Below are 27,561 nucleotides of genomic sequence, written 5' to 3'. Positions count from 1 at the left end.
ACGACATGAAGCAGAGTTAAAGTTCACAGAGCAGAGCTCTGGAAGCAAAGCCCCGGGGGCAGCAGGACAGGCAGCAATGCTGGCAGCTCCTCTGGCAGGGGCACCACTGACAGCAACCACATGGGGAGCTGGGGGACACCAGGCTGCCACAGGCATGGCACTCCTGTCCTTACAAACAGCCTTTTGGAAGGCTGAAACACATGGGGAAATGGGGATAGGGGCCCCACTGCACAGACAGCCCTGAACACAAGCACAGGAGCAGAGGGTGCACCCTGGGGACTGTCCTCCTGCAGGAACACAGCTGTGGCTGTCACAATTCAGCTGTGACAGGCACAGACAGAGCTGCAATTTGCTGAGCCAGGGATGAACACCCCATCAATCCCACAGCACCCCAGCCCTCCCTGCTGTCAGTCACCAGCAGAGACAGCCTGGAGCTCCTGCAGCACACAGACCTGAGAACCCAGAGTGAGCGAGCTGTGAACCAGCAAACTGCCCAACAGACAGAAAATCTTATTAAAACACCTGCCAGAGTCTGCATAATCACAGGCTACACACCCACCCCAGCACTGCCCAGTGAAGCACAAAGAGCTGAGAGCAGCACAAGGAGTGAGAGGGGAACAGGGCAATGACTGAAACCTGGCCATGACTGAAACATCAGCTGCCTGGGCCAGAAGGGAAAACTGGGGCAGGTGCTCTCAAAAAGTGCCCCAAAGTCACAGAATCATGGAATGGATTAGGAGGGACCCTAAAGCCCATCCAGTGCCACCCCTGCCATGGCAGGGACACCTCCCACTGTCCCAGGCTGCTCCCAGCCCTGCCCAGCCTGGCCTTGGGCACTGCCAGGGATCCAGGGGCAGCCCCAGCTGCTCTGGGCACCCTGTGCCAGGGCCTGCCCACCCTCACAGGGAACAATTCCTCATTCCCAATATCCCTCCAGCCCTGCCCTCTGGCACTGGGAAGCCATTCCCTGTGTCCTGGCACTCCATCCTCCTTGTAGGTTCCCTTCAAAATGGGGAAAGTCCCTGAGAAGTTCTGACTGATATCAAAAAACAAAAACAAACACCCCAAATTCAGAATCAGGACTTTTCTCTCCTGAAGTAGAAACCCTGTGAATCTTAAATAAGGAGGTGGAACCCCCACCTCCCTCCCCATGCTGTAGGATACAGAAGGTCCCTGGTGCTATCCTGAGGCAGCAGCTCCCACCTGAGCAAAGGCAAACAGACCTGCAGCTCCATCCTCATGGAGGGAATTTTCCATTTCCCTGTGTCTGAGAAGTCAGTGCTGAGATTTCTGGACATTTACAGCATTTAAATCCCAAACTCCTGCTGACAAGCAGTGACAGGAGCTTATGCTGCCATCCGAGTGCATCAGCCTGAAAGGGCCCTGAGCATCTTCCATGAAATGCAGAGGCAAAAATGATCCCAACAACATCATTTTCTTGTATTCAGCATCAGTCCAAGTCCTCAAGGACATGAAACATCCCAGGTCACAACTTTCCAATGTATCTGCAGGGCTGCAGGAGGGTTCAGAGTGCTGCTCTGAGCTCCAGCAGCACTGCTCTGCTGTAGGGCAGCTTTTACAAGGTGCTGCTGAAGCACAGCTCCAGCTCACACACTGCTGAGGGACTCTGCCAGAGTTTGTTTGATTTGGGAGACTTCCTTGGACAAGCCAGGAAGAAGATTGATTTTCAAAAGCACCAAAGGAGTCAAAACTAACAGTGTGTCTGTGTCCACCCAAAAGGGACTGCTTATACTTGAAAACTGAGCCATATTTTCACATTTTATTTCTTTCTTCTGTGCTACAAAAATCCCAACTGAAGCCCAGTTAACACAGTTTAACAAGAGTCCCAAATGCCCAAATTCAAACCAGTAAGATTTTCCATTCAGTCTCTTCTGCTCTCTCACACAGAGCAGGCAGCACACATCCTTCCATACTCCTGCCATCTTTTGCAGATTCTTTTTCAAGTGGCTCTGTAAAGACTTCTCCACTCCATTTCTTTCTTTTCCATGAGTTCAAGACTAAAAGAACATTTCATTTCAATGGCAATTTTCCAAGTGGTCGAAAAACCACAGAAATCTGAAATGGTTTGGGTTGGAAGGGATGTCAAAGCCCACCCAGTGCCACCCCTGCCATGGCAGGGACACCTTCCCCTGTCCCAGGCTGCTCCCAGCCCTGCCCAGCCTGGCCTTGGGCACTGCCAGGGATCCAGGGGCAGCCACAGCTGCTCTGGGCACCCTGTGCCAGGGCCTGCCCACCCTCACAGGGAACAATTCCTCATTCCCAATATCCCATCCTCTGGCAGTGGGAGCCATTCCCTGTGTCCTGTCCCTCCATCCCTTGTCCCCAGTCCCTCTCCAGCTCTCCTGGAGCCCCTTCAGGCCCTGCAAGGGGCTCTGAGCTCTCTCTGGATCCTTCTCCAGGTGAGCACCCCCAGCTCTCCAGCCTGGCTCCAGAGCAGAGAGGTTCTGCTGCTTTGATGTGTAGAATTTCAGGAAATCTGCTCAAATCTGTCATTAGACAAGTAGGAAACTTTAAAAATGCACAGCAAAAAGAAAACTACCTGACAAATGGAGCACAAAGTTGGTGAGAAATGGTGAGCAGGAGGGCTGGGCTGTTGCAGGGTCAGTCCTGACCCTCTCTTTTTCCTGTGGTCAGGAAAAGGCTGCAAATAAACACTGAGAGCTCTCAAATGCCTTTACCAAGGAAGTCACTGCACAGCACATGTCAGAGGCTGCAGACTGCAGATCCAGACAAAGGTTACATTAAAGTTATTTTGGGGTTCTTTTTTCCCTTTTATCACTCACAAGCCTTCCTCAGAAAATGCCTCAAGATCTCTTGTAATTCTGTTTAGTAATTGTAATCCTTTCCATTAGCCAGGGTTTAGAGAAAAAAGACTTGAACCCAGGAAAGGAGAAGGGTGAAGTGTCCCTATGGCAAACCCTGCTATTAATGGCAGAAGTAGTCTCCAAGAAGTTAAATTTAATTTCTTAAAGCTCATTTTAAAATGTAGACTCACACTGAATTGTGAGCCAGAGTAGCACAGGTCAGAATCTGGCCCAGAGAAGGGCACATTTTTCATTTTTCATAAAGGAATCCTCCATCCATTAAAAGCTGAAGCTTTTGGATCTGTCCACATCAGTTTTAACTGAAAGTTACATACTCAAATTTTGTTCCATTTGATTAGCACATCACTGACTATTCCTTCCTCCTTTAAAAAGTTCCTAGCTATAGCACAAAGCCTTAAACACCCCATTGCCCACTGTCCCACCCCAACCAAACCCAGCTCCCTCAGGAGTTCCCTCCCCCAGGGCTGCAAGATTTGGGCTTCCAGAGCAGCTCCAAGGGCTCCCAGGAAAGGCTGGAAGGGCTGGGATTCTCACTGGCCAACCCAGGGTGACTTTTCAGGGACCAGGGGACACAGAGGGACACAAACTGAACACTCTGGGGCAGGGTTTGGCTCCTGGAAACTCTCAGTGTGTTCCTATCAACCCCTCTCTCTTTACATTGCAAATAGCCTGCCAGCATCATTACACTGCTTGTTGTAGAAAACATGAGCATTCATCTCAAAATTGCATCAGCAAATATGCTCATTTGATTGCCTCCAAACCCATCAAACAAGGAATCAGGACATTATTATTGCTATTACTCATGGCTGAAGTTTAGAAATGTGAAGGTTAATAAAGTCCTTCCATTCCCTGGCAATGAGTGTAGATGGATCTGTCCTTCCAGCTGATCTCCCAGCTGGGGGAGATGCTCCACACTAAGAACTGGTGTCCCTGGGATTAATGGCACCTTGCAGGCCACCAACACCCTCAGAGTTCACTTTCCCTGACAAATCCACACCAGGGAAGAACTCTGCAGGAAAGGCAAAGTGTGCCATAACTGCAAAACTCCAAAGTCCACCTCATTCTTAAATGCATTAAAAGCCATCAGCACATATTATGAGAGTTGGTAAACTCACATGGAATTTGCTGTTGGATCAGCTACCAGCTAATACAGTTGAATATATTACCAATATCTACCCAACCCTGTGTCAGTTTGGGCTCACACTCAGTGTGCAGAAGGCACCATCACCATGAACTGTGAAACTTCACACTCAGCAGCTCTTCAAAAATCCATCTCTTCTCTAGCTCGGTCTGTAATAGCTATAATTCAACCTGGCAGAGAGGTCCTGGCATTGCCCTGGAACTCCTGAACCCATCTGCCTGGTCAGAGTGGCTGCAGGAATCCAGCACCTGCTTCAAGCCCCTTGACAGTACCTTACAAACCTGCAGAACATGGAGGGGAAAGCTGAAAGACAAATCTCAGCCTTGATTTCTGTCAAGGCAAACAAAAGACAGATGCAAAATGAAATGAAGATGACCAGCAGAGATGTGAGCAAGGATTTATTAGATCCCCCACAGCCTCATCCCAGAAAAGGCAGGACAATAAGGAATTCTGACTATCTGTGCCTGCCTTACCTGCTAGTGACCCTCACAAGAGCCAATCCATGCACAAGAGATGAAAGCTGGACCCAAAACCATTTCTAATTAACTACAATGCATGAGGCAGAACCTGCTGCTCCACATCCCATAGGCAGAGGGGTGAATATCCAACAATGACACCCAAAGAACTCCTGCTGGAAAGTGTCAGGCACATTCCAGACCCAAGGAACTCTGAGGAGGAAGAACTGTCTGTGACATAACCCTTCAGATACCCAAGTTCCTCTCAGACTTTTTCACCTGTGTGTGAGCAGTTCAGATCCCAGAGCACTTGGCTGTGTGGGCAAGGAGTCCTGCAGGACAACAGGTCAGGTCAGGGAAAACAACAGTGTCACACCCATTTTACACAGTCCAGCATGCCATGAGAGGGAAAATGGCTAAAATGGCCAAAGGCAGAACGACTCACCTGGTACAGGAAATCTCTCAGAGCCCACAAAGGGGATGGGACTTCAACAGAGGTGCCCTTATGCACACACAGAGTGAGCTCTCAGGCCCACACCAACACTTGCCCCCTCAGGATTTGATTCTCTGCAGGAGAGCAGAGTTCAACTCTCACAGCAGAACAGCCCTGCCAGCTCCTCCAAGGAAAAGGCCCAAAGGATCAACACCTGCAGGTTCCAGCTCCAGGTGAGTGTCTGTGCCCAGGCAGCAGCTGCCCCTCTGACCAGGGTGGCACTTGGGCCACAGCACCCTGAGTCACAGTTACTGCAGAACACAAGCACACCCAACACTCTCCCTGCTCCAGCAGAGCACCAGGAAGGCTGATGATAAATCAGTCTGGCTCCTGCCTCAGCCAAGGCACAGACAGCAGTGAACTTTCCCTGCCTGTGTACAAACCCACACCACACTGATCTCAGCACTGACTTCTTCCACTGAACAGCACAAAGTATTTTATTGCTGTGCTCACATTTTATTTGTAAACTGGCCTATGATACGTGCTTTTCCTGGGTTACACTGCTCCTCGATCACGATGCTGCTACATTCTGTCACTCAGGGAAAGCTCAGTGCCAGTTCTTCACACGAGTGCTGGCTGTCACCGCGGCCCCGGAGCTGCCGCGGCACCCCGCTCCCTTTGGGCCGCTGACCTCTAGTGGCGAGCGCAGGAGAGAGGAGACAGAACAGAGTTAATGCTCGCCATGAGGAACTGCGGTCCTTCCTCCCTCCAAAGGGAAGCCAGAGGCTGCCCAGCCTTCCCTGACGAGCTGCAGTGCACAGGCAATCCCTCTGACAGCCTTGCCCCATCGCGGGGGCTGCTCTCCTCACAGAGCTGGCTGCAAACAGCAGCGTTGGATTCACCTCCTTCCCCTCCCTGAGGGCACCAACAGAGATCCCCTTGTAAGCTCCTGCTCTCTAAGCACCCTCCTGTGAGCACAGCCTGCCTCCAGGGAGCCCAGCAGTGCCACCTCAGCTCAGAGCACGAGCACATTGCTGTATTTTCACACGGTCACAGAGCAGTTTGGATTGGCAGGGACCTGAGACCATCTCATTCCACATCCCTTCCACAGGCAGGGACACCTTCCACTGCCCCAGGCTGCTCCAAACCCCATCCAGCCTGGCCTGCCAGGGATCCAGGGGCAGCCACAGCTGCTCTGGGCACCCTGTGCCAGGGCCCCATGTTGGGAAAGAGCTGTGAAAACCCCACAGTGCAGGCACACCCAGGGTAAGGAACACACCACGTGTGTCATTACAGAGTCAGCTTGGTGAGAAGGGCATGGCCACCAGCTCAAGGGTGCACAAGACAGCAAAGGGCACTGAGAGCAAAGGGGGTCAGCAGATGGGCTCAGAGCACACCACAGGCCACCCTGACCAACAACTGCTCAGCCAGCAAAGACTGGGCAGCACAGCAAGGCCCTGCAGCTGCCCCCTGTCCCCAGTGCTTGGTGTGAGCGAGGGGAGTGTGACACATCCCAGCTCAGACTGAGCACAGGGAAGGGACACCAAGAGAAGCACTGGGAACACACCCAGCAAGATGGAGCAGGAGCTGGGGCTGTGTGACAGGCCCTGAGTCTGAAGCACAGGCCTCACCCTAGGGCAGCAGTGAGCAAGGCAAGGTGCTCTGGCAGCTGGGTGGTCCTGCTGCACCTGCAGCTCTGCCCCTGTCCTCACTCACACCTGCATTTCAGTGACAACCCACGGGCACTACAGGAACAGGACCTGTGTTCAGCCACCACACTGGGAATCTCAGTGCAGAGATTTGCAGCCAGACCCAGAGTTAGCTCTGCAAGCAGATCTTCCCTCAGACTGGAACTCCCAGGTTATCAGGGCAGCATTTGCTTGGTGAGCAAGCTACAGAGTCAGTCTACAGTGACTACACCCAACACTACTCCAAAGATGTTCTTTTTGGGACCAGGTTCTTCAATGGCTCATATTTTACTCTCCCTCTAACCAAACCCCATGGATTCAAATCCAGCCAGTTATATTTTAATCAATCCAGCTGCTCAGTGAACAAGACCTGACCATTCCATGCCCCCTCTAACAGCAGTACCTTTGCTTTCTTCATGTGGCCCATGACATTGCCAAGATCTTCAACATCAATGACAGAATTCGTGTCTCCAGCTTCCTCCTCACTACCAGTTTCAAACAATTCTTCTCCCTGTGGGAGAGAGGAGGGGAAAAAATTAAGAATTCATCTCACTGTTAAATGTAAGACTAAGCTAACCAGTGAAATGAGCTCTCCTCACCAGTAAAGACCACTCAAAACAAGCAATAGCTTACCAAAAACCCATAGGATGGATATGGAACCCTGAACCCCTTTAAACCCAAGAGCCTTGCTGACAGTGAGATTTATTCCTCCTGCTCTGCAGCAGCCAGCACTCCCAAACCCAGCCAGAAGAACCATTTACTTTCCTATGAAATTCAACCCAGCAATAACTCCCAACCCACAGTGCATGGCTCAAGGGAGGATTAAAGTGCCACAGCAGCTCTGGGTCTTGCACTGGAGAGCAATAGAGAGGATTTCTCAGTCAAAATCTGCAATCAATAAACACTCCAGAAGAGAGAAATGATTACAGGCAGACACTCACAAAGGACATACAGGACCTGCTCAGGTAACACACCCCAGCTGCCTTTGGAAAACCCTGGGATACAGGCAGAGCAGCTGAGCTTCACAGGGTTGAAGTGGAAGCAGGTTAAGGACTCACAGGGAACTGAAGGGTCCCCTTGGCCTTGGGACAAAGGCTCTGCTGAGAGCTCAGCCTGGCTCCCTGGAGCATCTGTCCCCAGCCAGGAGCAGCACTCCCTCATCACACAAATGCCATCGAGCCTGGCTCATCACTAACTCTTTGGTCCTTCTTTCAGATGGCTCATTCTACTTAATTGCCATGGGATCTCAGCTCTCCTCTCCCCCTGCTCCAGAACAAGTACCAGGCTCCCACAGCAGCCCTCTGGACTGCAGGAAGAAGGGGAGAAGTCAAACAGTGCTCCCAATAAAATAAGGCCTCAAGGATTTTGGCTGTACCTCAGTATCGTCCTGCTCTGACGTCCCATGTTCACGATCTGAGCTCTCCTTGCTCTGCTTCCCTGGAGTTTTGCACTTCCCCTTCTTGCACTTCCCCCTGCAGGGCTTCTTCTCCCCCCTGCAGAGTGCCCTGAGCCGAGTGAGGAATTTGTCCTTCCAGGCCTCAAAGTCAGCCTCAATGCTGCCGTGCTTGCTCTGGGCCACATTGCAGTCCCCCTCAGCCCGAGCCATGATCCTGCTGGCACTGAGCATCCACAGCCACCTGTCCATCCTCCTTGCAACCTAGGCCAGGAGCAAGGGTTGGAAAGGAAATTAAACCAGGGCCAAGTGCAAGCAGCCAACGAGAAAAGCAAGGATCAGCCCTGGGAAGAGCCAGAGAGCTGCACAGCACTGCAGGGCAGGGGCCTGGGGAGTCCCTCTCAGGTGCTGGCTCTGCACAGACCCAGGGCAGCCTGAACAGCACCACAGCCCCTCAGACTGCACTGGGAAATCCCTCTGCCCCCCCTGGGCTGAAGGGAGGGGCTCTGGGAACAGACTGCTCTGTGTGGTGCTTGTTGGTCAGAACAGTCATGTGTGACACACAGCCCCAGCTCTGTGCACAACCTGTGACAAGTGATGCCAATTTTCTGTGCGAGATGAGAACAATGACCAGGCAGAGATTCTGACACAGTTCACAGCAGGGAATAAAGCTAAAACTCACATCATAACAAGGAGCCACGTTTAGAAGGCAGCAAGAGTTTACAGTGCTGTGCCCTCAGGTGACTGCAGAAAGCTTTCAAAGCTGGGAAATGAACTCAGTCAGGATTTACCAAATGTGTTACCACACCTTCCAGTGCCTGTGGGACTCATTTCCCATTTGAAATCAAATTGCTTCAAAGCTGAACTGCCCAGGTGGCCAAGAAGGCCAATGGCACTGGCTTGTACCAGCACTGGTGTGGCAGCAGGACCATGGCAGTGACTGTCCCCTGTGCTGGCACTGCTCAGGCACCTCCAGTGCTGGGGGCAGTTTTGGGCCCCTCACCCCAAGGAAGACAGCAAAGGGCTGGAGGTGTCCATGGCAGGGAATGGAGCTGGGGAGGGCCTGGAGCCCCAGGAGCAGCTGAGGGAGCTGGGCAGGGGCTCAGCCTGGAGCAGAGGAGGCTCAGGGGGCCCTTGTGGCTCTGCACAGCTCCTGACAGGAGGGCACAGCCGGGGGGGTCGGGCTGTGCTCCAGGGAACAGGGACAGGAGCAGAGGGAACGGCCTCAGGCTGGGCCAGGGCAGCTCAGGGGGGACAGCAGCAGAATTTCCCAATGGAAAGGGGGCTCAGCACTGCCAGGGGCTGCCCAGGCAGGTTTGGAGTGCCCATCCCTGGAGGTGCCCAGGGAAGGGCTGAAGGTGGAACTCAGAGCTCTGGGCTGGGGACAAGGTGGGGATTGGGCACACTGTGGGTTCAGTGATCTTGGAGGTTTTTTCCAAGCTCAGTAGCTCTGAGATTCTGCCCATACCCTAAACCCAGCACCTCAGCCAGTCAGCACAACAGCTGCAATCCCACCCAGAGCAGCAGGCTCACTGAGGCTGGATGCCCTGCATGCAGCTGAGCTCTGAGGAGCAGAGGCCAAGCAGGGGGCTCAGGGCACACTCACCGTGTTGTAGTGATCCCCGTAGGCAGAGTTGCCCAGCCCGAACACGGCGTATCTCAGGCCCTGCAGGAAGCTCCTCCCAACACGGAAATCATTGGCTGCCTCTTGCAGCCACTTGCAGAACCACGCTGCGCTCTCTGGGGGCTGCCCCTCGGTGTAGGTGGCCACCAGGAACACACAGATGTTCCTGCTGCTTGTCTGCTCACACAAACAGGACAGGAGGGGGAAAAAAAACAAATCACTGCATTTTCCAGGACCTTCTTCTAAAGGAAAGAGTTGCAACACTCAGGCAGCTGGGGGAAATCAAAAGATAAGGCTGTCTCCTGCTGGGGTGGCATGGTGCAGGTGACAATCCCAAGGGTGCTGAACAATCTGCACAGCACCTCAAATTATCAGAGAGAGGTCAGGGACACAGTGACAGAGCAAACCTGGACATCCAGCCCCATCAGCAGCTTCCTGACCCAACTCCTTCATCAGGGAAGTGCCCCATGGATAAATATTTCAGACTCCTCAACCTCACATTTACAGGTGTGTTAGGGGCAGTATCAAATGCTGGCAACTCATACTGACACCTGAAGGAATTCCCAGCATGCAGTTTCCACCAAAACTTTTAGTTAGGATTAATTAAAACTCTCAAGGAGCAACTATCAATAATCACAGAAGAAAAAACCCATCAAGGATTACTACACCTAAATATATAAATATAAATTTCTACACTATACTACTATATAATATAAATTACTACACTTCACCAGGAGTTTCTATCTTAAAAGCCTCTAAAGGCTGCAGAGGCATCACCACCTTGCTGTTCTGGTTCTGAACCTTGCCCAGCTGTACAGAGCACCTGGGGCACCCACTCTTACCCAGCTCACCCCTGAGTTACAGAACTGGCTCATACAGAGTCACTGTCACAGCAAAATGTCCAACTGATGCTTTGAAATTCTCAAAATATAGATATTTTCTGCTGAGGGCTAATGGGCTACATTTGCAAAGGTAGGGAAGCAATTCAACACAAAGCTTTGGGGATTTCCAGAACAACAGGAGAGAAATACAAGAGGAAAATAGCCTTGACAACCCCAGGAAAAATTAGTACTTGTTACTGGTGTTTATGCCATACCCACCTCCTCCACTAAACCATCTTCTGGATCATAGTCTTCCATGTTAATGACTTCCACAGGCAAATTAAGGGAAAAAACAGCTTCAGCCAGAGCTTTGGCAAATCTCTGAACAAAGAAACATTGGAAGGTATCAATTAATTCAAGCCCCACGAGCCCTGCTGTGCTCAGCCACAAGACTTCTCCCAGCACAGGAAGAATAATGACACAGGTGGCCTGGACACTGGCACTGCCATTCCTCACATTAAAGCAAAGATGGAGTACACTGGCTGAGAGTTCCAACATTATAATGTCACAGTTACACACACAAATTACATTTCTTCATGAGAAAGCACCAAACCCAGCACTTCTCTCTATAAAGCTTTGCTAAAAATTACAATTACAGTGCAAGAGTGAACTTCCAGCTTTATAATCAATCTCTATTGCATGCCTTGCTTAAAGGGAGGAAGAAAATTGTTATTTTTATTTAATTTTTCACTCATCTTGCATGTTGGGCAATGATTGTAAGAAGCTAATGAATGTGCTGATGAACTCCCAGATCTGTACCCAGGGCAGTGTTTTAAGGCAAGCAAGGTTCTCAGATCCCAACAATATTTCAAAGCAATTTCACAGCTGTGCAATAAAAGTACAGATACCTTTGCTGTGCCAGTCTGAGAGCCATAGAAGATCTTCACTCCAGCAACATGGATCCTGTGTGCCTGACGGGGGGCACATCCATTTCCCAGTTTGTCTGATGTTCCCTCAGGGGCAGAGGGACTCCCATGGGACTGCTCATCCTTCTCCAAGGGCTGTCAAACCAAGAGCATTTAAAACTCAAATCCTGGGGCCACTCTCAGCAACAGTCAAAGCATTCTGGTTCCCCTCACACCCAGACAAACACACCACGACCTGTGCTCCTGACCAAGCCATGCTACAGTACCCACTTGTCTGGGAGGTAACAGCATCCAGCTGAACCTCCCAAGTCCTGCAGCAGATCTTTACCCACCTGCAGGAGGAGGTTTTCAACTCCTGAATGGCCTAATTCCCTCCTATCCCAAAACCAGCCTGTCACGAGCATCATGAAAACATGGAGGTGCAAACCCTGAGCACAAGCAGAGGGGTTTACCTGGAGTGACAGAGCAATCCAGGGGGAACAGTGTGAGATGGGTCCTGCTGAGCTCTGCCCCATCATCACAGCAACAAGAGCATTCAGTGACCCACAGACACAAACAAGCCAGGCTGAGGATCATAACCAGATAACCAAACTGCATTTGGAATTTGCAACACCCTCAGCAGGCCCGTGGCAGGTGCCTTTATCCAGTAACTACTCACTCCCACCCAGGTTTTTGGGGTCTCTGAGAGAAGTGCTGACAGGCTCAGTTACCTTCTTTTTGGCTCTGGTGGTGGTGAAGTGAATGACAATCCAAAGGCTGATCCCAAGAGCAACAGCAGAATAGATGTACAATCTGTGCAGCCATATGGACCCCAGGCAAGTATGGAAGTAGCTCCACATATCCATTGAGACATCTAAACCTGGAATGTCACAGGTTCCTACAGAGTGAGTATGGAATGAGCACACACAAAGTAATCACACAGTACCCACAGCCTCACACTATCAGCTATTGCCCAGGCTTTGCAGAAAACAGCATCTGGCTAAAGGCAAGGCACTAAAATTGAATCAAAAAGCCTTTACCTCCTCAGGTGTGTCAGATGAGCTCCAAGCTAGCATTCCATACTGTCAGAGGGAAACTCTGGGCTCTTCCCTTCTAGGGCAGCTCTGTTACAAGGGAAAGCAGGAAACACTTGTGCTGTCCAAGTGCCTGAAAGGAAAAAGTCCTCGTGAAACATCCAGTGGATCACAATGGCTTTAGTTTCACACAAACCCAACAAATGCAGTTCTCTGGAATGAGAAAGCTCCAGTCCAAGGGGGAAATCACCTGCACAGAACTTTCTGCTGAACACAACCCTTGCTTACACACATTTGATGTCACACTGGTTACAAACAGAGCTTCAAGGGCAGACTGAAACGCAGATTCAATTGGAAACACTTTCACAGAATTCTATGATGCAAGTGAAGCTTGATTTGGAACCACTGAGATGTTTCATGTTGGTTCAGAACATTCAGGGCACAGTCAGGAATGCACCTGCAGGGTATCTGCGAATATCTATTTCATATGGAATATTCAGGCACTCCAAAAGGGTTGGTTTGTGATATTTATTGACTGAGGAACACAGCTAACACCCTTCTACTGTCATCTGCAGCTTGGATCTTGTTTTTGCAGATATCAGTCGAGAGCACAGAATGCAAGTATTTCCAAGAGGCTGGAAACTTGTACAGGCTGGTACTCATTACCAGAGCCAAGGCTTAAGGGGTTGCCCTTCAGCCCTCCAGCAGCAACACTGAGACTCTTAATAGAGAAAAGCCAAGAGCACTTGCTCAGTGTTCCCAGTTTTACCCAAACCAGCTATAGGGATTCCCTTAACCTCTATACAACTTCCTCAAATGCAATAGATGCTACATATATTGAAGAGAATTTCAGCTCCAAAACAGGCTCACTATTATCCCCTACACAGCCCCTAATGGTTATCACCCCACAAACACACACACACATCCTCGTGGTTATTCCTCCTCTCACAGTTAATGCCCCTCTCTCCCCCAAATACCCCACAGTTTTACCCCACCTTCCCCGGCCTCAGGGTTATCATCCCACACCCTCACAGTTATTAAACACCCCCGACCTCAGAGATCCTACCCCTGTACACCACTCATGGTTAACAAAACCCCCAGGGTCATTGCCCTCATCTCCCTCCACAGCACCCGATCACAGTTACAGCCACTCACACACACGGCTGTTCTATCCCCTCATGGTTACCAGCCCATACACACACTATGGTCCCACAAACTCGGACATTACCCCATACACACACCATTATCCCACAAACTCGGTTACCAGCCCATACACACAGTTATTATCCCACAAACTCGGTTACCAGCCCATACACACACCATTATCCCACAAACTCGGACATTACCCCATACATACACCACTATCCCACAAACTCAGTTATTAACCCATACACACACTATTGTCCCACAAACTCGGATATTAGCCCATACGCACACTATTATCCCAACAAACTCGGTTACCAGCCCATACACACAGTTATTATCCCACAAACTCCGTTATTAGCCCTTACACACGCTATTATCCCACAAACTCGGTTACCAGCCCATACACACACACCCTTATCCCACAAACTCGGTTACCAGCCCATACATACACTATTGTCCCACAAACTCGGCTACCAGCCCACACACATAGTTATTACCCCAAAAGCACGGTTATAATATCCCCCCTCACGGTTATCACTCCCCGGACACAGTTATTACCCCACAGACACGGTCATTGTGTTCCCCCCATCACGGCTCTCTCCCTCACACACTCAGCCATCACGCCGTCACTGACCCCGCTCCCCGCCCGGCTCCCCTCAGGCCGCCATGCGCCGCTCCCGCCCCTTCCGCCCGTGCCGCCATTCACTGCCGGGCCGGGCCGGGGGCGGAGCGGGCGGCCGCCGCCATGTCCATCTTCACCCCCACCAACCAGATCCGCCTCACCAATGTGGCCGTGGTGCGGGCACGGCGCGCCGGGAAGCGCTTCGAGATCGCCTGTTACCGCAACAAGGTCATGGGCTGGCGCAGCGGAGCGTGAGTGCCCGGGGAGCCGGCGGGGAGGCGGCTCGGGGCCGGCGTGGGGCCCGGGGCAGGGCCCGTGCGTGTGGGGACCCGCTGTGAGGGGATCGTACCGGGCACTCCGTGTGGGGACTCGGTGGTGGCGTGGGAGGGGAGCCCGTGGGAGAACCGGGAAGGGCCCGGGGTGTGGGAGGGGGGTCGCCAGTGACCCGGGAGCCGGCACCCGGCTGCGGGGCCGGGGATCGTGCGCGGCCCCGGGCCCCGGTCTGACCCCGGGAGGAGGCGCGGGGCCGGTAACGGGAGCGCCGTGCCCGTGCCTGGGCAGCGACAGCGCTGTGCTGGAAGGTTCCAGCTGTGCTGAGTCAGCCCGGGACAGCGGGAGCCCTTTATCTCTCCTCGCTGAACGCAGCTGGGCTCCAGGCATTGCTGCTTTTCTGGAGAGGGGCTTGGGCAAGGCACGGAGTACCCCGACGAGGGGCAGTGTTTCACTGTGACAGAGGACAGGGATGGATGGGATATTGGGAATTGGGAATTGTTCCCTGTGAGGGTGGGCAGGCCCTGGCACAGGGTGCCCAGAGCAGCTGTGGCTGCCCCTGGATCCCTGGCAGTGCCCAAGGCCAGGCTGGACAGGGCTGGGAGCAGCCTGGGACAGTGGGAGGTTTCCCTGCCATGGCACTGGCATCATTCTGGGATTATTCTGAGTTTTCTACATTTGTCTTAATCTCCAGGGAGAAAGATCTCGACGAGGTCCTGCAGACACACACAGTGTTTGTCAATGTCTCCAAAGGCCAGGTGGCAAAGAAGGAAGATCTGGTTAAAGCATTTGGAACAGATGACCAGACAGAAATCTGTAAGATGGTAGGTTTCACACACTTTGCTTTGTAAAAGATGTGAGAAGATTTAGTCATGCAGTTAGGCTGGTTTGTACTGAAGGGTGTTTCTAGAATGCTTCCATAGGTGAAAGGGTTGCTTGTTAAGAAATGGATAAAAAGGAGCTGTAGCTCTGTTTTATAGTTTTAAATTTGGCATATATGCGTGGCTGGAAAGAATTCTGTCTAACACACAATTTGCATGCACTGATGTGTCTGGACACAGCCAGCACTGAAGAGTTCTTCACATAAGATAAATTATTAAGAATGCAGAGAAAGAAGGGGACAGTTGCTTACTTTGGAGAGCTCACTTAGGTGTAAGTAGCAGATCTAATTTCTTAGTCCTTTCTGGTGAGATATGAACTATGGACTTGCTGTGGTTGATAAGATTTCAGTAAATCTCTTGAGTCAGCATTGCCCTGGCAGCCAGGAGGGACATCCCTCTCCTGGGGTCACCAGGCCCAGTATCAACAGCTGGGCCAGGGAGAGGATTGTCCTACTCTGCTCTGGGGCAATTTTGAGTGCCACAATATAAGAGAGATCTGAAGCTGTCAGAGTCCACAGAAAGCTATAAAGAAGGTGAAGGGCCTGGAGGGGCCACACAAGGAGCAGCTTAGGGCACTTGGTCTGTTCAGCCTGAGGAGACTGAGGTCAGACCTCATTGGGGTCTGCAGCTCCTCCCAAGGGACAGTTCCCACCTCTGCTCTGTGGGACAGGGACAGCACCCAGGGAAGGGCTGGAGCTGTGCCAGGGCAGGTTGGATTTTGGCAAAGGCTCTTCCCCCAGAGGGTGCTGGCATTGCCCAGGGAATGGGCACAGCCCCGAGGCTGCCTGAGCTTCCAGGGATGCCCAGGGTGGGATTGTTGGGGTGTTTGTGCAGGGCCAGGGCTGCACTGGGTGGTCCTTGAGGGCTCCGTTCCAGCTTAAGATATTCTGTGAAATCTGTGCTTCTCTTGCTTCTGTTTGGTGTTTCTGGGGTGAGTTTTTTTGTCTGAAGCCTTTCCAATGCTGTCTGTTGTAATGATTCACATTATTCATTTGATTATTGTTTGCTGCACTTCAAATCTCGCCCAACCTTTGCAGCAGCTGTCAAATTTAACAAAGTTACTCAAAGTTGTCAAATGTAACTTGCCACTCTTCAGATCCAGGACGTTCACTAACGGGTTTCTGTGGGTAAAACAGATTTTGTCCAAAGGGGAGCTGCAGGTGTCGGACAAGGAGCGGCACACGCAGCTGGAGCAGATGTTCCGCGACATCGCCACCATCGTGGCTGACAAGTGCGTGAACCCCGAGACCAAGCGGCCCTACACTGTCATCCTCATCGAGAGGGCCATGAAGGACATCCACTACTCTGTCAAACCCAACAAGAGCACAAAGCAGCAGGTGAGGTTCCTGCAGGAGCAGCTCCTGCTCCGAGGTGCTGCCATCCAGTGCAGTTCCTCGGGTCTCATCACAGAGGGATCAGCAGAGCGCTGGGATCTGAGGCCTGCACAGGGATTACTCAGCCATCTGGCAGCTGAGTGCTGCAGAGAAGCAGCTCCTGAAACTCTGTCAGTTTGTTTGCTAAGAATTCAGGGAGGGGAGAAAGAAAGGAAAAAGCCAACAGTGATACACTTAGAGCAGAAATAAAAGGTTTATGATTTATGCTAATTGGTGTGGTATATCAGTTTTGAATTTGAGCCATGTGGCTTTGTGGTGTTTTGCAGTATAGCTATTTAACTTCATTTCAGACGGCTTTTAAGTGTTCAAAGTGATCACAAAAAACAAGTCAGCCTTTTCTTGTTCATCTGTCAAAAGAGCCTGATAGCAGAGCAGCAGTGACCAGCACTGAGAGATGGCTCTGAAGCTGATTTGAGATTTGGAACTGGGTGCTGGGTTTTAAGCAGGTGTGCAAGTGGTCTCTTTCTTGTCCAACAGGCCCTGGAAGTGATCAGGCAGCTGAAGGAGACCATGCAGATTGAACGTGCTCACATGAGGCTGAGATTTATCCTGCCCGCAAAGGAGGGCAAGAAACTGAAAGAGAAGCTGAAGCCACTGATTAAAGTTACTGAGAGTGAAGACTTCCAGGAACAGCTGGAAATGGTAAGCAAAAAGCAGTCCCTGGGTTTCAGGTTTGATTTGAACTACACGTGTATTTTACTAGGAGATGAATTCATAAATGGAAGCTGTTTAGATAAACTGAAGGCTTACCCGAGATCCTGAATGAGAGCTGTGGTTGGGAATTCTTAATTTCACACAATCCTAGTGATGTGGGCATGGAAGCAGCCTTTGGCCTCCAGAGGTTGCTGCTCCACGCTGAGGAGTGCACAGTGCAATTCCCCTTAGCAGTGATGATCCTGCAACACTGAGAAGTCTCTCCTGTATGTGAAATGTTATTGTTACTTATTTGGTGGCTTCTGTCTAGACTTTAAGGGTGGCTAATTATTTTCTTTAAAGTTAGTGGGTGGTAAAGCAAAATTTGGTATTAAAATCTTCATACAAACAGATTAGAGTCCAGCAATCCCAACTGGCAAAAGCCATGTCCAGCATGGGGAACTGGAACTGTAGAGCTCTGTGGAAGGTTTGCTGCCAGACAGAGTTTGTCAACTCTTCAGAGTCCTCCTCAGTAACTAGGATTGTTTTAATGAAAGTGAATGCTAGGCCTTGGGTAGGGCTGATGAAATGCAAACATTCTTGGCTGATTGATGAAATGTGGAATGTTGCAGGTGTGCCTTATTGACCCAGGCTGCTTCAGGGAGATCGACGAGCTGATCCGCAGTGAGACAAAAGGGAAAGGATCCCTGGAAGTGCTCAGTCTGAAGGATGTGGAGGAAGGAGATGAAAAGCTTGAATAACAAAATCTTCCTGCAGCAGATCTGCTTCAACACCCTCCCTGCAGTGACTGGTGTAGCCACTCTTCTGTTAGGCCTTCATGGTTTCATGGTTTTTTCCAATCTCTTGCTGCCAAACATTTTCTGACACTAATCCTTTGGGATTTTTCCATGCAGTGTGGGTTGGGTTTTTTTTATCATTTTACACTTGCTTGGTTTACAGATGTCTTTGCCTGTAAGAAGATTTTGTGTCAGAGTTGCACTAATAAGAACTGAGTTAGGGTGTGGTAGGAGGTTACTCTGGCTTTGCTTTAGTTTCAGCGTTGCTGTTGAAAAGTGTTTGAGTGATTTGGTGCCAATTGTTTGTACCTTCAGGTTGTCAGTGTTGAGTGGGAGATTGCACTGGTCGCTGAGGAGTGGCTTTGTATGTGAGGAGAGGGACCTTAAGAAAAGAAAGTTGCATTTTTCACTTCTAAACAGGTGCAGTGTGGATCATGTCTAAAAATCAGTCTCTTGGCAGTGTGAAAACTGACTTAGGCTTCCATAATTGGCTTCTTGGTAATTAAAGTACTTCAAAGGACCATTCATAAAGAATTCCTTCACTGGCTATAGCAGCACTTGCTGACATAGAGATGATGTTCTCCAAATAACTTATTTGTAGAATATATTTAGCTACATTAATAAAAACAAATTATCATCTATTTATATATTATAGATACAGAAAGAAAGAAGATACTTATTTTTGTTAATAGTAGAGGAGATATCCCTGGCTGTGGCAATGCTTTTGCAGGCTGAGGGAGTAGCCTGTGCTTGGGAGCTGCTGCTTTCACATGATAAAATGAATCTCAGGCAGTGGTGGCCTCTGGCCATGGAGCCAGACAGGCTTTTGTTGGACAGTAATTCCCAGCAGGAATTGTTTGTGTGTGCCCCTTTGCTTTTTAGTGCAACAGAACAATTCTGGCAGCTGTCCTTTATCCTCTGTCCTTTTTTTTGCTGCTCTCTAATCCATGCACAGAATTACCAGCCAGCTCCTGAGGCATGGGATATAGTTCTTGCTAATTCTGTTAAATCTTGCTGCAGCTGTGTTAAGCAAATGATTTAAAGTTGAACTGGGGTATTGCAAAGAAAAGGGGAAGAGAGGACAACAATGGGGGAAGGAGATACTAAAAATACAAACCACCAGGCAAAGCAGATATGGTTCAGTGACTTGAAGCTAAATCAGCAGGAATTTGAGGAGCCTTTAATATGACATTCCTGTTTCATGCAGATAGCAGGCAGCAGGTGAGGAGCTGTGGGCCAGCCAGGGAGATCTCTCCCAGGTGAGCTTGGTGCTCTTTGGTTGCTGTTGCCTTCCAGGGACTCTCCCCTTCTGTGACAGTCAAACAGAGCTGGGTTTGTGCTGCTGACCTTTCCTCTGCACCTTTAACTCGTTGTGAATTTCCTGGAATTTCATCAGGGAGAGTGGAAATCAGCTGGAGGAGGGGAGGTTTGGCATGTGAGGTGGCTGCAGGGCTGGAGCCTCAGTGCAAGGCTGCCCCTTGGGAGTGGATTTCTGCAGCAACCAATTTGTGTGCACTCGTGCAAGGCTGGGATCAATTCCTTCAGCAGTATTTTGGGAGGATCTGCCTCTCTAGAGCCTGAGTTTTGCTGAGGGCAGGTGAAACAGAGATTCTTGAACCACTCTATCCATTTTAAAATGCTTTTGTTTGCTCCCAGGGGTTTAAATGCTGCCTAGGGAATGCAGGGGTGCAGTGACTGGATGTGCCCTGCGGACAGGGCTCAGTGTGGAGAGCTCTGTGTGCACAGGCAGCTCCCCTGGGTACCACCCTGGGCTGCTGCCTTCCTGTGCCCCTCTCTCCAGACACACTTTGGGAAGCACTGAAGATGATCATGTTGATATTTAGCTTGTCACTGGAAATTAGCACTAACACGCAATTCATAAATATGCAAATAAGATGCTGAGCAAGAGCCTCTGAGGATATTGTGTCAGTAATACCTGATTCACAATTCTTTAATTTCTTGGTTTGCTGTGTTTAACACAACAGGATGGCAGCAGGTTAAAGATCTGGAGTTCCAGAACTGAAACTAAGCTGATTCATGAGCTTGGTGCTGGGAAGGCAGTTCCTTTATAAAGTCTTTTTCTGCAAATCCAGACATTAAGGATTTTCTCTGGTAGAGGGAGCTTGAGTTTATTTATGGACAAATAAAGATACATGCTGGCATTTCTTGTTATGTTTGTAGTTCAGCAAGAACATACGGTGAGCATCAGAATAAAGCTCAGGATTGGTAACTGGATGTCTTTGCCCATTCCAAGAAGACCATAACTCCCTGCACAACCATTTCCTGGCTAATTAACTGGAATTTTCAGATAGGTGGGCATTTAAATAAGCTGGCAGCTTCCAGGAGAGCACTGCTGTGTGTTTGGGTACACAGGCACACATGTTTGCCCTGGCATTGCCCCATTCCGAGTGGGGCTCAGAACGATCCCTGACAGCTGCCACTGCCACGAGGATGGGAGACAAAGCTGGAATGCTTCTCTGCCCCCTTCCAGGAGCTCATTAATCAGTTGTTAATGAAGCTGTTCCCTGCAGCAGTGTTGGGGAGGGGGCTGGGCCATGCTGAGCAGGAGGTTTGTGGCCGGTGGCAGTTGCCAGTGCCGCGGTGACAAGGTGACAGTTCCACGGTGGAACTCGGTGCGCTCACAACGCTGCGGGAGCAGCCCGGCCTCGGCAGCTGTGCCAGGGGATCTGGGAATGGGCCCAGGGATGGAGCTCCCCAGCAGCACGTGGGGCCCCAAGCCCGACCTGAACCAGCGCAACCAGGAGATGCATATCCTCGTGGGCCTGCAAGGTGCTGCCTCGGGCTGCTCGGGGACGGGGCTGGCACAGCCCCCTCGTCCCACGCGCTGCCATTGGCTGCCTGATGTCCCCCAGATCAAGGCAGGAGGATTTTCGCTCGGTCCTGCGAGGAGAAGCTCCGGCAGAACAGGGAGCTGATCCCCACCCTGCAGAAGGCCTTGCAGGAGGACTCCACTTTCCTGAACTTTGTCCTGAAGGTACCAGGAGGGCCCTCCTGCTGCACCCCTGCCTGGTGCTGGCCCTGCACCCCCAGCTCCTCCAGGAGCTGGCAGCACAGGCCAGCAAAAGGTGTGTCATTCCCCGGCTGACCATCTTTGTCCCTCCCTGCCCACAGTACAACAAACTCCCCATTAAGGATGCCTTCGGAGAGCTCGTTTCAGGCACTGAGAGCCTGGAGGTAACAGCAGGGCTGGAAGCAGGGGCTGGGGCTCTGGGGACACTGAGAACGGTGCACGGCAGAGGGACACACTGCCAGCACCAGGACAACCCCACGGGGCTGCTGTGGAGACACGGGGTGTTCACATCTGGTCCCACGGGACACATCCATGCAGCCCCTTTGTCCCAGCAGACCTCCCTGCTGTCCCACCCCCGTGTCCCTGGCACTGCCCGTGTTCCTACAGAACAGAGATGCTGTCCCTGCCCTTCACTGCCTGTCCCAAGGTTGTGCCCTGGTTACAAACCCGTGGACATCGAGGCTGTGCCTACAGAGCTGCCTTTGCCCAGAGGCCTTGTGCAGCAACACAGCGGTGCTGCTGCTCTCTGACAACATCCCCATCTGGGCCCTGATCGATTTTATTGATCCCCAGCCCTGCTCCATGTTGTGCAGAGTCCCTAAGCCCAGCCCTGCCACCAGCAGTTGCCCACCCAGCAAGGCCCCCAGAGCAAAGTTCTCCCAGACCCCATCCTGTCAAACCAGTGACAACATCCTGGAGCAGCATCTCAGTGTCCCCAGCTCTACCTTGGGGGGAGTTTTCTGGGCAGCATCCCCTTCTGCAGCATCCAGCCTGGAAAATGGTCTCATGCCCATCCAGGTGGCCGTAAAGAAGATGGAGGCCAAAATCCATGACCAGGTGAAGGCGTGTGACATGCTGATGCACCAGCTGAAGCTGTGGAGCCAAGCCAGGGATGAGCGCCAGAGGCGCCTGCAGGATCTGCAGGATGCTGAGGCTGACCCTAAGTGGAAAGAGGCAGAGATGCAGGTACCTGGGAGCCCTTCCTGCTGTGCCAACACCCATGGGGGCTTTAATCCAGCCCTGCACCCCCAGCTGGGCACTGGGCTTGGCACACACAGTCACTCCGTGCCTTCCCCCCGTGTCTGCCCCAGACCATTCGCCAGCTGGGCAATGACATCGAGAAGATGCTCATGAAAATTCGAAGTGGAGAGATTGTCACCAACCTGTACCTGAGGCTGCAGGAGGTCCTGAGGAGGGTGAGCTCCTCCTCACTGAGCCAGTGTTTCACCTGCTCTCCCTGCCAAGGCACGGGGTGCCCAAGGGGCTGTGTCCCCTCTGTGCCCTGTCACAGCATGGGGCACCCCGGTGGGTGATGTGCTGTGGCTCCCTGTGTGCCAGGAGCTGGTGTACCAACCTCGATACCTGGACCTCCTGTCTGGGATGACTGTGATGTACCACCAGGAGCTCACAAGCAAGACTACCGTCCTACCCAACAGAGTCATCAAGGTGAGATAACTGGGGCCTTTTCCCACCCTGCAGTGCCCACAGACAGCACCACGTACCTGAGAGCCTTCCTTCAGCAAGGGGCAAAAGAGGCGCAGCTGAGGTTGCCCACAGCACCCAGAGGCCTCCATAGGTCCTGCCAGGTCTCCCTCTTGTCCCCTGGGGCTGGGGTCAGCCTGTCTGAAGTGCCAGCCATGGCAAAGGCAGTGTGTCCCACACCCCAGCCTGCCTTGCCAAGCTTCCTTCACAGCCTGTTTGCATGGACTGGGGTCACTTTTGACACTGGGCATCCCAGGAGCTCAAATCACAGATTCATGGAATGGTTGGGGTTAGCAGGGGCCTTAAAGCTCATCTCATTCCAGCCCCCTGCCATGGCAGGGACACCTTCCACTCTCCCAGGTTGCTCCAACCCTGTCCAATATGACCCTGGCACTGCCAATGGCACTGCCAGGGATCCAGGGGCAGCCACTGCTGCTCTGGGCACCCTGTGCCAGGGTGTCACCACCCTCACAGGGAACAATTTCTTCCCACATCTCGATCTAAACCAATACTTGAACCTAATACCCAATCTGCAGAAAGCTCCAACCATCTTTGGCAGCAACTCTTCCTTTCTCTGTTATGCTCCAGAAACTCATGGCCGAGGCAGGGCCCCGGGTCCGTGTGGAGAAGCACCTCAGGGACCAGTCCCTGGCTGAGCAGAAGAAGCACCTCAAGAGCCTGCAGCAGCAGGAGGAGAGCGAGAGGCAGCAGAGGCAGGTGAGCTGGGGTTTGGGGAGGTGAGCTGGGTGTGGGGCAGGTGAGCTGGGTGTGGAGAGGTGAGCTGGGTGTGGGGCAGGCAGGGCTGGGGGTGTGGGGAGGTGAGCTGGGGGTGTGGGGAGGTGAGCTGGGTGTGGGGCAGGTGAGCTGGGTGTGGGGCAGGTGAGCTGGGGTGTGGGGCAGGTGAGCTGGGTGTGGGGAGGTGAGCTGGGTGTGGGGAGGTGAGCTGGGGGTGTGGGGCAGGTGAGCTGGGTGTGGGGAGGTGAGCTGGGTGTGGGGAGGTGAGCTGGGTGTGGGGCAGGCAGGGCCGGGGGTGTGGGGCAGGCAGGGCTGGGTGTGGGGCAGGTGAGCTGGGGTGTGAGGAGGTGAGCTGGGGGTGTGAGGAGGTGAGCTGGGGGTGTGGGGAGGTGAGCTGGGTGTGGGGCAGGTGAGCTGGGTGTGAGGAGGTGAGCTGGGGGTGTGAGGAGGTGAGCTGAGGTGTGGGGCAGGTGAGCTGGGTGTGGGCAGGCAGGGCTGGGGGCAGTGGCCGCCTGCAGTGCTGAGCCCCCAGGGGTGACAGTGACTGTCCTGGCAGCAAGCTGTGTCCATGCTCTCTGCAGAGGAGGACCAGAGCTCCTCAGAAACGCTGCTGGGTGAGTGCCTGGCCAGGGGGCAGAGCGGGGGGATGTGGGCACAGCCACGGACACCCTGCCCTGCTCCTGCCCTGGGCACCCTGCCCTGCTCCTTCCCTGGACACCCTGCCCTGCTCCTGCCCTGGACACCCTGCCCTGCTCCATCCCTGGGCACCCTGCCCTGCTCCTGCCCTGGACACCCTGCCCTGCTCCTGCCCTGGACACCCTGCCCTGCTCCTTCCCTGGACACCCTGCCCTGCTCCTTCCCTGGACACCCTGCCCTGCTCCTTCCCTGGACATCCTGTTCCATCCCTGAACACCCTGCTCCATCCCTGGACACCCTGCCCTGCTCCTTCCCTGGGCACCCTGCTCCTTCCCTGGACACCCTGCCCTGCTCCTTCCCTGGACACCCTGCCCTGCTCCATCCCTGGGCACCCTGCCCTGCTCCATCCCTGGACATCCTGTTCCATCCCTGAACACCCTGCTCCTGCCCTGGACACCCTGCCCTGCTCCTTCCCTGGACACCCTGCCCTGCTCCATCCCTGGGCACCCTGCTCCTTCCCTGGGCACCCTACCCTGCTCCATCCCTGGGCACCCTACCCTGCTCCATCCCTGGACACCCTGCCCTGCTCCATCCCTGGACACCCTGCCCTGCTCCTGCCCTGGGCACCCTGCCCTGCTCCATCCCTGGGCACCCTGCCCTGCTCCATCCCTGGACATCCTGTTCCATCCCTGAACACCCTGCTCCATCCCTGGACACCCTGCCCTGCTCCTTCCCTGGACACCCTGCCCTGTTCCATCCCTGGACACCCTGCTCCTTCCCTGCCGCCCCAGGTGCTGACGTGGAGGGCGCCATGGCCAGGATGCAGCGCGAGGCCTTTGTGACCGACAAGATGGAGAAGGCAAAGACTGCCCTGCAGTGCTCCTGCCTCTGGGTAATGGAGAATCCATCCCTGCTAAAACCTGGGGCTGCTGGAGCTCTGGGGAGCTGCAGCCTCTCTGGTTCCCCCATTTCCCTGTGCAGTTATCTTCTCTTCTCTCCCTGGAGCCGCACAAAGCCCCTGTTTGCAGGCAGGCACTGCCCTTCCCCATGAGCAGGGGCCACAGAGCTCCATGGTGCTGTAACCCCCCCCGAGGCCTCCAGCAGGAGCACCTTGGGCTGAGCCCCTGTGTCTCCCCTGGCCAGGACATCCCCAGCAGCATCGAGGCACAGAGGAAATCCCTGGAGAACCTGCAGCAGCACATCGATGAGTGCAACGAGAAGAAGAACGTGCTGAAGAAGACCCTGCAGAACCTGGAGTCCAAGCAGGCCAAACTGAAGTTCAACCAACCCGTCAGCACCGCCAGGTGCTGCTGGCCTCGCACACTTGTGCCAGCCAGGCCACCACCTTAGGGGGGGACATGTCCCAAGAGGCACCCTGACCTGCACCCCACTGCAGCCACGCACTCCTCCCGCACTGGGAGGGTTTCTGAGCTCCCAGCTCTGCTGCTGGCAGGGCAGAGCACCCAAAGCTCCCACTGGGGTCCCCGAGCTCCCTTTCTCCTTGCTGGGCATGGGAAGTGCTGCCAGCAGCATGGAGCTGGCCTGCAGTTGGGCCTGAACAGCTTTTGGAGCAGGTTTGGGGCGTCCCTGCACCCCTGTGCAGCTGTGTGATGTGAGTGTGGCTGGCTCCAGCATGCAGGAGGAGGAGCTGAGGGAGCAGCTGAGGCAGGAGGAGGCCCGGCTGGAGCAGATGAGAGCCCACATGCTGAACAACCAGAAGCGCCTGATCGAGTTCGAGAACATCATTGACAACATGTTCCTCCACCTGCAGTACATCTCCATCCCTGGCAAGGTACCAGGGGCTCCAGGGGAGCAGGGCAGCAGGCAGGGCAGCACAGGGACGCCTGGCATGGCCACCACTGCCACCAGGGCCTGGCTGTGCCCACCGAGGTGGCTGTGTCCCCCCAGGAGGACTCAGGTGAGGTGCGGGGGATGGAGGAGAAGCTGCAGCACTGTGAGCAGAAGCTGCAGTTCCTGAAGGAGCAGGCGGCAGCCCGGCCTGAGGACAGCCCTGATGAACAGAGCGAGGTACGGGGGCTTGGTGGCCCTGGGGACACACTCAGGGTCCTCCCAGACCAAGGCCACAGGGAAGGGCCATGGAGCAGCTCAGCCCTGATGGCACTGGGCACCCGTGGTGCTTGGGTTGTAGCACCCACCTGCCCTCCAGCACTCAACCCAGGCTGTCTTTCACAGACTTTTGGCAAGGTCAGGAACCTTCTGGAGGAAAGAACTGCAGGTGAAAAACAGAACCTGAGGATCACCTTTGAGGATGAGGGCGCTGCGGAACATGGTAGGAGAGCACAGTGGGGATGTGTCCTACAGTGACTGTTCCAGCCCTGCCCCCTGGAATGGGGGGAGTCCTTGTCTGTCTCCCACTGGCCCAGCAGACACCAACCCACAAGTTGCCTCCAGGTCTTGAGGCTGACCTTGGCTGTTTCTAAGGCCTCAGATGTGGGTGGTGTTTTTAGGCAGGGGTGAAGGAGAATGAAGGCAGGGGGTGGCATGATGAGCACCAAGCTACTGCAGGAACAAGGAGAGACGTGGGGCAAGAGGGAACACCCTCATCTCCAAAATCACCTGGTTGTGAAGAATAATCAGTGCTTGGTTCTGCCTGTGGATGCTCCTGGAACATGCAAAGACCTTTTGGCAGCTCAGCCCCTTTCTTTAGCAAAGCAGGAGCTGTGCCCACCACACTGCAGCCCCAGACCTTTATGGGAAGCCCCAGCAGTGTAATGGAGATGGGCCACAGTGGTGGCATCACAGGTCCCCCAGGTCACCCTGGGATGCTGGGGTGGAAAGGTCCATGAGGACTGTCCTGGATCCCATGAGCCCAACAAAACGTGCCAGCTGTCCCAGGGACATGGCCACAGCTGAGGTGGCCTCCAGCCCCTCCCCAGTCCCTCCTCTCCACTCTCCCCTGCAGACAGCTTGGAATTTGAGGAGGAGGAAGAGGAGTACGTCCCCAGCAGGGAGGACATCAAGAAGCAGGGGCAGCAGCTGATCCGCATGAACACCCGGCGTCGCAAGAAGAAGTAGTGGTTTCTCTGTGTGAGCTCTGAAGGCCTCAGGCCACCCCTTGTACCCTTTTCCCAGCAGGAGCACCTTGAGCTGAGTTTTCTCAGTCTGCTTTTCCCAGCAGGTTTAATAAATCAGATATTCTTCATTCCTCCCAGTTCCATGGTAAGGCTGGAACAGGTCCTAGGTCACTTCTGTCACTCACAACATGTTGGGGTCCATCCTGAGGGGCTCTGAGCTGGGTTTGGAGGTGGACATGGGCTGGCTTAGGGACAGGTTCAGCCCCTGGAGCAAAGCTGGGGCTGGCCAGGCTTTCTCCCCCTTGGTGCTGTGGGGCCAACACCTTCCTGGGACCTCTGATGCCTCAGGGGATGGAGCCAGTGATGGGGAAATGAGGGGAATGGCTGAGTCCTGTGGGGTCCCAGGGTGGGAGTCCCCATGTCTGTGCATGGGAGTGGAAGGGCAGAGCCTCCCCAGGAAGGAGGGACCCAAAGCTGAGCTGAGCCCCCAGCCTGGAGCCTCTCCCCTCCCTGCTCCTGCACTCGTGTCCTGAACTCCTGTCCTGAGCCTGGAGCAAGC

The 27,561-nt window shown here is 53.3% G+C and overlaps 3 protein-coding genes across 4 annotated transcripts in view; 2 read left to right on the top strand and 1 right to left on the bottom strand.

The window, feature by feature from the left end:
- LOC131091638 (S-adenosyl-L-methionine-dependent tRNA 4-demethylwyosine synthase TYW1-like) overlaps positions 1-14,112 on the bottom strand; it is a 106,661-nt gene extending 92,549 nt beyond the window's left edge. The window contains exons 1-8 of one of the 2 annotated variants that reach the window (XM_058037812.1): positions 14,045-14,112; positions 12,347-12,473; positions 12,038-12,204; positions 11,310-11,462; positions 10,681-10,782; positions 9,563-9,757; positions 7,939-8,220; positions 6,967-7,074 (exon numbers count right to left, since the gene is read on the bottom strand). In XM_058037812.1, coding sequence (XP_057893795.1) covers positions 6,967-7,074; positions 7,939-8,220; positions 9,563-9,757; positions 10,681-10,782; positions 11,310-11,462; positions 12,038-12,172 — 975 coding nt within the window. In that variant the 5' untranslated portion in view covers positions 12,173-12,204; positions 12,347-12,473; positions 14,045-14,112. The remainder of the gene's footprint in view (positions 1-6,966; positions 7,075-7,938; positions 8,221-9,562; positions 9,758-10,680; positions 10,783-11,309; positions 11,463-12,037; positions 12,205-12,346; positions 12,474-14,044) is intronic. The other variant, XM_058037811.1, reaches the window with a different exon arrangement.
- Positions 14,113-14,206: 94 nt separating this feature from the next.
- On the top strand, positions 14,207-20,245 carry SBDS (SBDS ribosome maturation factor). Its single transcript, XM_058037797.1, has 5 exons — positions 14,207-14,359; positions 15,073-15,202; positions 16,396-16,596; positions 17,131-17,295; positions 17,919-20,245. The coding sequence occupies exons 1-5, from the start codon at positions 14,232-14,234 to the stop codon at positions 18,045-18,047; spliced, it is 753 nt and encodes a 250-aa protein (XP_057893780.1). The 5' UTR covers positions 14,207-14,231; the 3' UTR covers positions 18,048-20,245.
- A 543-nt stretch (positions 20,246-20,788) lies between these two features.
- CCDC183 (coiled-coil domain containing 183) lies at positions 20,789-27,003 on the top strand. The gene is made up of 14 exons (XM_058037856.1): positions 20,789-20,873; positions 20,957-21,078; positions 21,216-21,278; positions 21,913-22,080; positions 22,206-22,310; positions 22,453-22,560; positions 23,185-23,313; positions 23,888-23,945; positions 24,759-24,859; positions 25,111-25,271; positions 25,600-25,759; positions 25,876-25,995; positions 26,161-26,257; positions 26,891-27,003. The coding sequence occupies exons 1-14, from the start codon at positions 20,789-20,791 to the stop codon at positions 27,001-27,003; spliced, it is 1,590 nt and encodes a 529-aa protein (XP_057893839.1).
- The last annotated feature ends 558 nt before the right edge of the window (positions 27,004-27,561 follow it).

The sequence above is a fragment of the Melospiza georgiana genome, chromosome 19 (genome assembly GCF_028018845.1).
Source record: "Melospiza georgiana isolate bMelGeo1 chromosome 19, bMelGeo1.pri, whole genome shotgun sequence".
In the NCBI taxonomy this organism is placed as follows: domain Eukaryota; kingdom Metazoa; phylum Chordata; class Aves; order Passeriformes; family Passerellidae; genus Melospiza; species Melospiza georgiana.
The sequence above is the reverse complement of the archived record's forward strand: the minus strand, read 5'-3'. Positions and strand labels throughout refer to the sequence as shown.

What these genes read in the sequence shown, in the direction of transcription:
- SBDS (XM_058037797.1), top strand. Translation starts at nt 14,232, where the DNA reads ATGTCCATCTTCACCCCCACCAACCAGATCCGCCTCACCAATGTGGCC. An exon ending in ATGGGCTGGCGCAGCGGAGC is followed by an intron (nt 14,360 to 15,072) that starts GTGAGTGCCCGG and finishes CTTAATCTCCAG; the next exon opens with GGAGAAAGATCTCGACGAGG. An exon ending in ACAAGAGCACAAAGCAGCAG is followed by an intron (nt 16,597 to 17,130) that starts GTGAGGTTCCTG and finishes CTTGTCCAACAG; the next exon opens with GCCCTGGAAGTGATCAGGCA.
- CCDC183 (XM_058037856.1), top strand. Translation starts at nt 20,789, where the DNA reads ATGGAGCTCCCCAGCAGCACGTGGGGCCCCAAGCCCGACCTGAACCAG. An exon ending in TACCCAACAGAGTCATCAAG is followed by an intron (nt 22,561 to 23,184) that starts GTGAGATAACTG and finishes GTTATGCTCCAG; the next exon opens with AAACTCATGGCCGAGGCAGG. An exon ending in GCGAGAGGCAGCAGAGGCAG is followed by an intron (nt 23,314 to 23,887) that starts GTGAGCTGGGGT and finishes CTGTCCTGGCAG; the next exon opens with CAAGCTGTGTCCATGCTCTC.